This window comes from Episyrphus balteatus, chromosome 3 (assembly GCF_945859705.1).
Source record: "Episyrphus balteatus chromosome 3, idEpiBalt1.1, whole genome shotgun sequence".
NCBI lineage: Eukaryota > Metazoa > Arthropoda > Insecta > Diptera > Syrphidae > Episyrphus > Episyrphus balteatus.
In genome coordinates, this window is record NC_079136.1 from 62,603,840 (window position 1) to 62,615,980 (window position 12,141).

The 12,141-nt window shown below is 31.5% G+C and overlaps 1 protein-coding gene across 2 annotated transcripts in view; it reads left to right on the top strand.

Annotated features, from left to right (window-relative positions):
* The window catches only part of LOC129913746 (sodium/hydrogen exchanger 9B1), an 82,767-nt gene extending 80,788 nt beyond the window's left edge, over positions 1-1,979 (top strand). Inside the window, exon 11 of one of the 2 annotated variants that reach the window (XM_055992567.1) lies at positions 1,091-1,979. In XM_055992567.1, the coding sequence (XP_055848542.1) occupies positions 1,091-1,438 (348 nt within the window). In that variant the 3' untranslated portion in view covers positions 1,439-1,979. The remainder of the gene's footprint in view (positions 1-1,090) is intronic. The other variant, XM_055992569.1, reaches the window with a different exon arrangement.
* Positions 1,980-12,141: the final 10,162 nt, after the last annotated feature.

The following is a 12,141-nucleotide window of genomic DNA, read 5'->3' on the forward strand; positions in this document are numbered from 1 at the left end:
CACAAATTGTTTAATTAATAAGAGTTTACTTTTGAAGTTATAATCCAAAAATAAAAAAAACGCATGTTAGCGGACTTCTTCGGTAAATTTTCATTGTTTCATCCCGAAAAAACATAAAATTAGGCAGCAAAAAAATATTAGACAAAAACTAAAAAAAATTTTTTTATTATTTTTTAAATTTCTTTTAAAATTTTATTTCTTATGTAAAATTCAAATTATTTTGTATGAATTTGTTTTGTAAAGTGGCTCAATTGCTTGGGTTTTTTGCTAAGCAATACAACTAAAAGAACTAAACACATAGCTGCAGAAAAAAAATGTCATCTTCCTAAACTGGGCTAGTGTGCTGTTTAACTTTTAGCTCAGTTCGGTGAAGTAATTGAATAAAAAGGAAATAAATTCAATAAAAACTTATTATTGCTAAAAAAACTGCCCCATTTTGGAAATATAATTTTAATTCCAATCCTCATCTCGAATCCTGGAAATTGGTACCTACAGTAATTTATTGTAAAGCGGTATTCTTCAACTTTACTTTTAAATCTCTTTTTGAATTATATCAAAAATTGTCAATTTAAAGTTCAAGGACCCAGCAAAGTTTATGATTTTTTTGTCTTTTAAACAAAATCATAAACTCGAATCAATATTTCAGTAAAGCTGCTTAAATGAGTTTTTTTTTTTTTGTTTTCTAGGATTTAAAGGTTTTATGTGAAACCTACTCTTTCGAAAGAACAACAAACTTGTCTCGCAGTTTATGGGTAGAATTACACTTACATTTCGTGTTCGTTTCTTTGTTTTAATGACTTTGTCGTCTTTTTTATTACTTCGAACTTATTTAAGCACAATGATAGTATTTTTAAGATAAAAAGTATATTCATCCTAGAACAAAACTTTCTTACTCAAAACAAAAAAAAAAAACAAACAACCAAAACTAAAGAACTTCAACACCAACTGAGAAACATATTTTACTTTAATCTTCAAAATGAACACTTAAATCATTTAATTTATTTCTATGACTGTTTTTAGTATCCTAAAGTCTATCTTGTATAGTGTTTTTGTTAATTCTTTTCTCATTTCTTCTTGTACATTTTTGCAGGCAGCCCTCGGTCCTATCGCACTAGATATGGCCAGACAATTAAATGCGGGACAAGAAATCCTTTCGCTAGCTAGCAATATCCTTGTCATTTCTGTAATCGCAATTATATTCACAGCACCACTAGGCGCTATCTTAATGATACAATTAGCCCCGCGCTGGCTTAAACATGATGATGATGATGATGGTACTAGTGACAGGGGAGATGGTGCTGAAGGAGCAGCCGAATTGGACAGAATGCCCGCGCAATCACCAGATAACATCGCCATAATCACAGTTGGAGATAATAGAATCCTGACGGATTCTGCTCATTCCAACAATGGATTCGACCATGGCAACAGTGGCAGATAATGTCTTGTGTTTTGTATTGGGTTAGGTAAAGGAGAAGGCTCCTCTCCCTGTGATGTTGTTGTGAATGCCATGAAGCCTAATTAAGTACTTAGAATGACAAAATGGAGCAAAGGACATCTTCGCTGAAGGGAAGTTAGGGAGAGGATGTCATATTTTATGTTGAAAAAAAGTCTCTTTTTTTTTGTTGAAGGAAAACATTTTTAATACTTAAAGAAAGCTTTAACTTTTTTTAGATACAATTTTTTTTTTTTCTTATGTTAACCAAGTATAAAATTATTTTAAATTTTGTTTTTGAAATTGTTATGTATAAATGTACTTAAGCATGTTATGTCTTTAGCTTTTATTTCGTCGTGTCGTCCAGATCGTCATCGTTATGATATAATACTTAATTTATGTAAGAAAAAAAAAAAATTTACAACTTTTGTTAACAATCTGTCTTTTTTCTAAGAGGGACAGTGGATAAAGTAAAATAAAAAAAAAAAAAAAGTAAAAGTCATAAAATAAGCTGTAACAAAGGATATTTACATTTAAATCAGTGCGAGAGTGATGGTGGCCAGTGTTTGTGTGCGTGTGGGTGGAGTGTGGATGAACTTTAAGAAACTTTATTTATGTACAGTTCTTTTTTTTCTTTATTTTTATATTCTTTTCAAAACAAAATCTGTGTAGGTAAGTACTTGTTCAATTGGTTTAAATTTTCTTTTTGAACTTGTATCTTTTAGGAACATTTTTTTTTTTAGATTCATAAATCCAGTCAAATAAGGGTTTAACCTCGGAATGAATGTTAGTAGAAATTTTTTTTGCTCAGTATCTTCCTTTTGCCATTCTATAACATATCTCAAAAGTCTAGAAAAATCTCATGTCCGCTTGTCGCGATTTCACACAGAGAAAAATAGACCACATAAAATAGAACAAAAACAATAAGATTTCTCTATGGTTTTCATCCAAGAAGGAAACCTTATTAAAACAATCGGGTTTTCCTTATTGTTTTAAAATCTGCAAAAATATAAAAAAAACGATGACCAGACTGGGAATCGAACTGGAGACTTCAAATCATTAGTCGCCCACCTTACCACCTGAACCAACCTGCCATGAAAATATTGATCGCGATTTTTGTTCTAGTGCTAAGTTGCAAAAAAAATCAACTTTTCAGTCAAATTTTAATAAGATTTTCTCTATAAAAATAATAAGAAATCTCCTTAAAAAAACCTTATTAATCGTTGATTTTAATAAGATTTCCTTATGAAATGTATGGACGGTAAAACAATATGGCAATCTGTTAGTTTTTAGCGGGTCATATTTTTCTCTGTGCAAGGTCAAATCGCGAAATGGAGATTTTCAAAATTAGCAAAAATAGGCTATGGTATTATATACACATATGATACATGTTTTCAAGGTATTTTTTAATGCTGATTCCAAAAAATCTAAAATCAAGACAATCTGACGTCTCTGAAAAAAGTTATACCTGTTTTTCATCTGTCAACTCATATTATTATAACAGTTGCAAACTTACTGCCGAAAAACCCTTAAAAATTATGGTAGATGAACCAAATTTTGCATGAAGATTTTAGAATCCATCATTATTAAAAATCATAACAATCCATTACAAAAAATATATATACCTACGAAATAATGGTATTTTTTGATGGAGGGGCAAATTTTAGGATATGCTCTAAAGAAGATTCTTGTTCATCTTAGGAATAGGTGCTAATAGGCTAATTTTTTCTTTTCAATCTTTGTTTGGATATTCTTTAACTACCCTCAAAAATCTAAAAAAAATCTCATGTCCGCAAGTCCTAATTTTCTTGGTTTGAAGATAAGGTGCAGATTTGAAAAAATTGAAAAACTACTCTTCAGATATTTGTGTCAGATCAACATGAATAAGGTACATTACTTTTCAGGGATGGTCATATTAATTTGTTTGTGGGTTTTGTTGGAATCAGCGTTAAAAACTACCTTGAAATGATATTGGTATACATATAAGAATCTAAAGTTTTCTTATTATTTTTTTTAAGTCTGCACCTAACTTAGTTTAACCTGGAAAATTAGAACTTGCGGACATGAGATTTTTTTAGATTTTTGACATAAGTTATAGAATATCCAAACAAAGATAGAAACAAAAAAATTAGCCTATTAGCACTAATTCCAAGATTGTACCAGGATGTTTTTTAGTGCACATCCCAAAATTTCCCTTTTTCTCAAAAAATACCATTTTGTCATAGATATAAATGTTTTTTTTGCATTGCATTGTTTTGATTCTTAATGATAATGGATATGAAAACCCTCATGCAAAATATGATTCCGCTACCATTACCTTTAAGGGTTTTTCGGTAGTAAGTAAGCAACTGTTATAATAATATGGGTTGAAAGATGAAAAACAGGTATAACTTTTTTCAGAGACGTCAGATTGCCTTGATTTTAGATTTTTTGGAATCAGCATTAAAAAATACCTTGAAATCATGTATCATATGTGTATATAATACCATAGCCTATTTTTGCTAATTTTGAAAATCTCCATTTCGCGATTTGACCTTGAAATCGCGACAAGCGGACATGAGATTTTTCTAGACTTTTGAGATATGTTATAGAATGGCAAAAGGAAGATATTGAGCAAAAAAAATTTCTACTAACATTCATTCCGAGATTTACCCCTTTTTTCTCTTTATTTTACTGTATTATCATAAGGAAATGATTTCAAAGGACATAAAAACCATATGCGAAATAAAATAATAAATTCGATTACACAATTGTTTGATTTGGGTGATTTTCTTCTAGAAGCGGTTTTATCTACCCAAATTTTTTTTTTTTGGTTTTGGTATTTGATTTTTTCTTAGAGGTATAAGGTATCAAAGAAGTCACGGGAACTGAACGAAAAAATATCTGAACCATTTGCTTATGCCAAGCTAGATTTTTCAGGAACTCCTACGTCGCTCTCCAGGCAGGCGACAGCTTTGTACTTTTTATTCAGTAAACGCATAAGCTATGGAAAAAAAAAAACAGAATAATCACGAAAACAACCAAAAAAATATGTAGAAATCTGATAAAAAGGTTGCAAATCTCGAAAAGTTCTTTACCAACCGCATTCAAATTTTGACACAACGTTCCATTTACAACATGAGATAATACCAAACACATTGATTTCGACTTAAGATTTCTCGAAGAAGAAAAGAGGCAAAGTTTAGTTCTTTTATAAACCGTTACAAGCGGCATTTTCGGTTTTCTAACGGGAAATAGGTATCTCAAAAACATGATTTGATAGAATTTTACCAAGTAATTTTTCGGATTCGAGCTCAGCATACAAAAAACCTATAGAAAAGTATAATTTTGGTTTCTGTAACAAAAACCTTGTTGACCAGTGTTAATTCGAAAACAATTGTTTGAAAATACTTATTTTATAAATAAAATTAGGTGTGCAATTCCGGCTTTTGAAAAAGGTATCGTTAATAACTGTAAGTGTTGCCATTGTTTTTAATTTTTTGTAATTTTTTAGATAATTGTGCCTCCCTCCTATACGGGGGGAGAAAGACCCCCCTTCCCATAGTCAAAAAAAGATTGTATTGAACTCCTCTACAAAAAATCGTTAGCTTAGCCAAAAACTCAAAATCTAATAAATATTAAAAAAAAATATTAATGCACACATTTTTCGGGTGGCAATGCATGGTGCAGTGGATGTAGTGCTTGACTGCTTACCTGGAGGTGTCGGTTCGAGCCCTACTTTAGGCAGCATTCTTTTCTTTATCCCCCAGATTGGAAGCCACCCGTGGGATTATATGAGATAATAATCATCTTATTCTCAATTCACTGTAATTTTTTAATGCAAAATAATTTTATTTGAAATATTTTTTTCGTAAATTTTTACTTTTCAGTGAATTAGAAAATTTTGAAAAGTAAAATAAGTTTTTATATTTTTGTTTAACTTTGACCTCGAATATCTTTCAAATGGTTAGATTAATAAAAAAAATTAATAAGACCTTTTTTGTGGAGCAATCTGTTTCCTACAATAATATTACATGCGCGTTTGATTATTATAATTTTTCAATTTGTTACAAAATTAAGAACAAGAAACGAATTTTTAAAGATTTTCTCGATTTTTGGACCTCAAATATCTGCTAAACGGTTAAGTAATTCAAAAAAGTGTATTTAACCTTTTTTGTAGAGCGTTCAATTTTCTACAAGAATATGTAAAAAAATTGGCTAAAAATTCAATTAATAAAAAAAATATTTTTTTTTAGTAGAAGCTTGATGTAAAAATGGAAAATTGAAAAGGGGAGGACCTTCCCATTAAGAAAAAGAGCTCATATTTGGTGAGTATATTCTAGAGGTGTCTAGCAATCGAGTTTTCGAAGTACCAAATCAAAAAACCGAATTTCCATTTTTTTGACCCACCCTACTCTATAGTGGATCTATACAGAGAATCTCTTTCCTTGTAGAGTAGCGTTACCTTCAACGCATAGATTCCATTCACAGGAATACTCTTTTCCTACGAATTTTCAAATTGAGTTGGTGCATGGTCAACTTTGATGCGAGCATTTTGAGTTTCCTATTTTTCCAATTGCCTACACAAATTAATGTTTTTATCAACTCACCTTCGAAAAACAAAAATGTTCATTACATAACTCATGTAATATTAATCTGTTCCCCTAAATGTCTTATTCCTAATCGACCTTTATCAAAATCAAACCAAAACAAGTAGTCTTGTCATGTAAAACATTGTGCGTGTAGGTGTTTCCCCAAAAGGTTTTTCCTTTAAAACAAAACCATCTGAAGGTTTTTAAATGTTTATTTGTAGGACAAATAATAAGATGAACACCTACACACCATTTTGCAAGAGTAGGTACCTTTAGAAAACTCGCCAAGAATACCCTCTACCCAACCCTCTTTTATAAAACTTTTCCATCGACACCTTTGTTCTCCTTTTCAAAGAAATGCAAATGAAATTGAGATTTATAATATATTCCAATCCCAATAGACACACTTTCCGACACTCGAGGTCAACTTTAGTGAACAGAAAATTTGTTTGGCCCTCAACACGGCGCGAAGCGTAAGAGATTTTATATTTTTGGAATAGCGAATATCATCCACTTCCCTTATCGACACACACAAACTTCATAGCCAAAATCACAAAGGCATGAACCAGAACGTACCTTCTTTTCCTTTTCTGCTGCTGCTGCTTCAAACTCGTTCATTCACCGAAAAAAAAAACATCCTGAAACTGATATAAATCAAATTCACATAAATCTTTCTTCCAACTCGGAAGATTTTCACGGACACCAAAAGGATGTAGAGAAAAGGATACACGAGCCTTCTTCTTCTATCCAACAGGGAAATAATGTAGAGGCACATTAGTCTCCCGAGACTTGAATACGTTCCACTTTGAATTTTCTTCCGGTTTTGCGAATGACTTTTGTGAGATTATGTATCTAACCCAAGAACACAGATATCCTTGAAAGGATACAAAAAAAAAAAAAACGTAATAATAATAATAAGGAAAAGAATAAGAAGAAGAAGAAAAACTATAAAACTATCGTCTTCCATTTTCTATTCTAGCTGTTGAAGGAACATCGGTTTACACACTGGGAAACAACCCAAAAGCCAAAAGGATTGTGTGCTCTGTGCTGTTCTGATGATTTTATATTCGTGTCCCTATAACAATAGCAACTTGGAGCTCGAACTCCAAGGAAAACATCAAGGCTGGGCCGAAAGGATATAATAAGGCAAATAATATCTGCTCTAGTTGAGAACACGGAAACCAATGTTCATGTTCGTTTTCAACGCATTGGCAAGGAAGTTGTGTAAGTGTGTGTGTGTGCCAGGGCAGGGTTTTCATTTTCATTCCATTTGTCTGACAGGATACCGATGCAATGTGTTTACATGGCTTGACTAATCTTGGTCGACACTATTTACATTAATTCCTTGGGTGACCTTAGAAATCCTTTGAAAACACACACTCTGGCGTCATTACTTACCACCTCTTAGTTTAAAAAGGATATTATATGAAGGTATAATAGAATAAGAAGCAAACTATGAACACTAAGAATGCTGGAGCCTTTTTTGTGTGTGGAATTATTTTTGAATTCTATGGGGATGGACCCGAGAAGCTATAAATGGGTATAATGTTTTTTAGTTCTATTTTAAGGGTTATGGGAAATTCTATGTCAACATTTAGGGATAAACTAATAATTAGCCTTGTAATGAGGATGTTTTATCTTTTGTGACTTTACGAATAATGTTGGACCACTTTTTTTTGGCTTGAGAATAACGAAAAAGTAAGTTTTTTTTTAATTTGAATATTTTTCTGACAGTTTTGAAAACTGCAGTCAAAAATCTTTTTAGAACTTTTAGATGTTTTGCTGCATGCGCATCAGTTTAAAATTTTTTTAAATCTCCAAGAAATTGATAAAAATAAAAAAATCACCCAAAAATAACCCTAAAAAGGACGTGTTTTTCAAAAATTCATGTTTCGAAACGCTGAAACTTAAAAAAATCCGTAGTAGACAGCAAATTTTTTTTTCATTATCTTTTGAAAAGCATTTTTCAAACTATCAAAAAAAATTTCCTTTTTTTGCAAATTTGTTTTACCCTTGTTTACCCTATTTAATGATTGAATTTTTATTATTCACCGTTTTGTTATTATCTTTAAAATAAGCTAAAGAAGGTTGTTGTATCTTCAATAGTGTTACCACCAAGTTTGTTAATTGAAAAGGCAAATTTTTACACTGATTTTTGAGAGGTTGTTATTTTTAAAAAAGTTTTTGTCAATGATTTCTACTCTTCAAAAAATATTTGTATTTTGTGTTTTCTAGGTAAAATGAAACACATAAACTTAAGCTTCTTAACAGGAATGTTATGGGAGCGGTACGATTGATCGCAAACTAAAATCTCTTATAACGTAATCTCGCATTTTTGAAAAAATCACGCAAAGCAAAACTTCGCATTTTAAACATCTCACACAACAAAATCTCGCATTTTCAAAATCCTGCAAACTAAAATCTCGCACTTTAGAAAAAATCTCGCAAGTTAATTAAATTCTTGCTATATCAAAATCTCGCATCTAATAAGAATAATTTTTGAGCGTAAGGTACCTTAATTAAATTATTAAATTGGTTTTTTGGCAGCAAAATGTGTATGGAGCAGATTAAATTAAGAGAAAAGGTCGAATACAACAAATTCAGATGCATTAAGTCCTTTTGAATCCAACATCCAACAGTTGACCTTGAACACTATAAAGAACTGACATAGTAGCCTCGCAGTTAAAAAACCTTTTCTTTTTTTATTATTCTCTTCGAAACGGGTTGGGTACGATTGACCGCATTTTAAAATCTTGTTCTTAAAACCTCGCATCATAAAATCTCCCATTATGAAATCTTTTTTATCGAAATCTCGCAATTTTAAAATCTCGTTTACCAAAATCTCGCAAACTAAAATCTCGAAATTTATAATTTCGCGCGAGAATTAATAAATATTTTATTTCAATTTGAGATTATAAACCTACATGATATTGCTAGCTTAGGAAAGCCCAGAACATCCCTCTTCTGTTTTTTTCGTTTTGTTTTGAAGAGATTAATAGAAAAGGAAAAGGTTTGTTAACTGTCAGGCGCCTATGCCAGTTTTGTAAAGTGTTCAGGGTCAACTGTTGAATGTTGGAGTCAAAAGGACTTAATGGATGTGAATTTTTCGTATTCGACCTTCTCTTTTCATTTAATCTGTTGCTAATACATTTTGCTGCCAACAAAGCAATTTAAATTTAAGATACTTTACGCTCTAAACTAATTCTTCAAATGCGAGATTTTGAACTTGAGAGATTTTTTCTAAAATGCGAGATTTTAATATGCAGGATTTTGAAAATGCGAGATTTTGTTATGTTAGATGTTAAAAATGCGAAATTTTGCTTTGCGTGATTTTTGCAAAAATGCGAGATTTTGTTATAAGAGATTTTATTTTGCGATCAATCGTACCGCTCCCCTTCGAAACAAAACGAAAAAACAGAAGAGTTCTGGGCTTTGCTAAGCTAGTAAGCTAGTAATATCATGCAGGTTTATAATCTCGCATTGAAATAAAATATTTATTAATTCGCGCGCGCGAATTAATATATATTTTATTTCAATGCGAGATTATAAAATGCGAGATTTTAGTTTGCGAGATTTTAATCTTGCGAGTTTTTGGTAAGCGAGATTTTGAAATTGCGAGATTTCGATATAAAAGATTTCATAATGCGATATTTTAAGATGCGAGATTTTAAGAACAAGATTTTAAAATGCGGTCAATCGTACCCAACTCGAATGTTATGTGTCAATTAAATAACATTTGAGGAGCAGTGCACTTACCAGTGGATTTACTTTTTCGAAATTATATAAATTGAGAAGGTCACTGTGGTGTATGCGCACTATTTTCTTTTTTCCTAAAAAGTTAATGAAACTAGCCGGCCTATGTAACCAACTATAGTTGGGATGCAAAAATAAATAGTGGTGTAGCCTGGGCTATGCTTAGGCAAACGAACCATAGTGATAAATCAACGATTTTTACACTGAAAAAAAAAATAAATTCTTTTGTTACGTGTATGTACCGAAACACACACACGTAATCCCAATCCAGCATATATTTTGCCTAACTGATAGCCCCAAATAAAATTTGGCATTGAATTAAAAATAAAATCTTTAAAGTTATGTTTATTTAACAAAAAAAACCTGTAAGTTCCTCCTTTAATTCAATATATTTATTAATTCTGTGATTTTTTTGTAAGCAATTATTTTAACAAAACAAAACCAAAGATTTTTTCATAGATATAAAAGTACGTACATTTCATATGTATCTACGTAGTTAATCCGTTCATGATTTGAAACCCTTTAGCATACTCAAAATAGCTTTGCTGAAGTATGTAACAATTTTAAATTAATTAAAGTGAAACTTTGTTTTGCTTTGATTCTTTCATATAAGAGCTTATATGTTTTTTTTTTTTTTTTGTAATCCTCACATTTTTGGATTACGGGTATCCGAATTTACCCAAAACATATTCAGCTTTTTTTATATTGACATATCAAAACGAATATAAGAAAAATACTTTGAATAGAATATTTTTTTTTTTTAATAAAAAAAAATAAAAACGAAACAAATACAATTTAAAAGCTTGATTTTGCCTCATGGTTGACCTTGAACAAAAAATACAAAAAATAATCCTTTGATACCAAAAGCATACTATTTCTGTATGAAGAAAAAAAAACACAAAAATAAATACAGAAACAAAAATGTATTCGCGTACTATTATATACGTTACCACAGATCTCTCTCTCTCTCTGTCTAAAAAAAGACTTTAAAAGAATTACGCGCGTATTTCAAGTAAAACGACCTCATTTCGCTTGAAAAGTCTACAATAAAGCCCAGAATATACAGTTGTATACAGTAGTCCTTTCTGTTTGCATATAAATACACTCTGCTCTGCTCGGCTTGGTTTCCTTACAAAATGGGTCATGGTTACAATATCCTTTTCAGTCAGCGCTGTTGAGTATGAAAAAACGCTATACCTACGTAAAACGTAAACATCGACGAATCACTCGAATGCAGCATGCAACAGTTTCAACTTTCAAATCCAATACATTTTCTATACCAGATATTAAAAATTGATTATAATCCTAGTGCTTCTATGAGTGTAGAGAGGCAAAGGAGGGCTGGATATAGTAAAGGCACTCAGAGTGTTGGAAGGACGAAAGTATATTTACAGCTGCTGTGATTGTGGAACTTCATCATCATCGGATCGGCATCGGATTGGAGAAGTCGTTGGTCAATTGTGTCTATGTGCAAGCACTGCAATAGATTAGCTTTGAAAATTAACTTTCTATCGTTGGTTGTGATGGTCGATGGGGTCGAGTTTGGTTTGGTTTGGACGAAAGACGAAACAATCAGGAGAAAACATGGTTCGCCTTTTGGTTTGTTGTTGGCCGTATTGTGATCATTGCTAGTCGACTACCTACCAACAGTATTTGCCAATTTTCCACCATCGATGACGGCGATCAACAACGACGACGTGTGTGTAAATGCATTTCTGCAGAATTTTCAGGACGACCACACTCGATGGCGATGACATTGGAAATTGGATACAATTTTACATTCCAAAGCTCACGAACTGTCCTGTACTCTTTCGATCTCCCTCTCACTCCCTCAACGAATCATTATCCTGCCGAACAACAAAGTGCTTTATTTAATTGAAGTCCTAGATCAGAGTTCATTTGTGGGTATAGGCTTTTTCAAGGATTAATTTCGGAATTGCAAAAGAGTAGTTTATATTCATTTTGACGAGCTCGCCCTCTATAATATAGAACCGGGACACAGCGGGAATCCTTCATTCCAATTTGGGGATATATTGGATGTGTATAATTCTCATTTAAATTGTGTAACATTGGCATGAGACGAGAGTTTATTTCTACTATAGGAGAGTTGCAATTATGGCATATGTGGCATTAAATTAATTTTTGAACATTAAAACTTATCAAACTTAACTGTTTTTGTGTGGTAGGTATATAACATGCGTATGGTTGAGCTGATGGAATTGGACATTGCAATTACTGAATATAAATTGCATTATAAGCTCCCTCCAACTAGAGTTTGAGTGTTGGTTTAAAATTACAAAAAGAATTTAATACAGAAAAAAAAAAATTTTTTTAACTTTATTGTTTAATCAGCAATTAATTCTTCAAGCTTTATTAAATACAAAA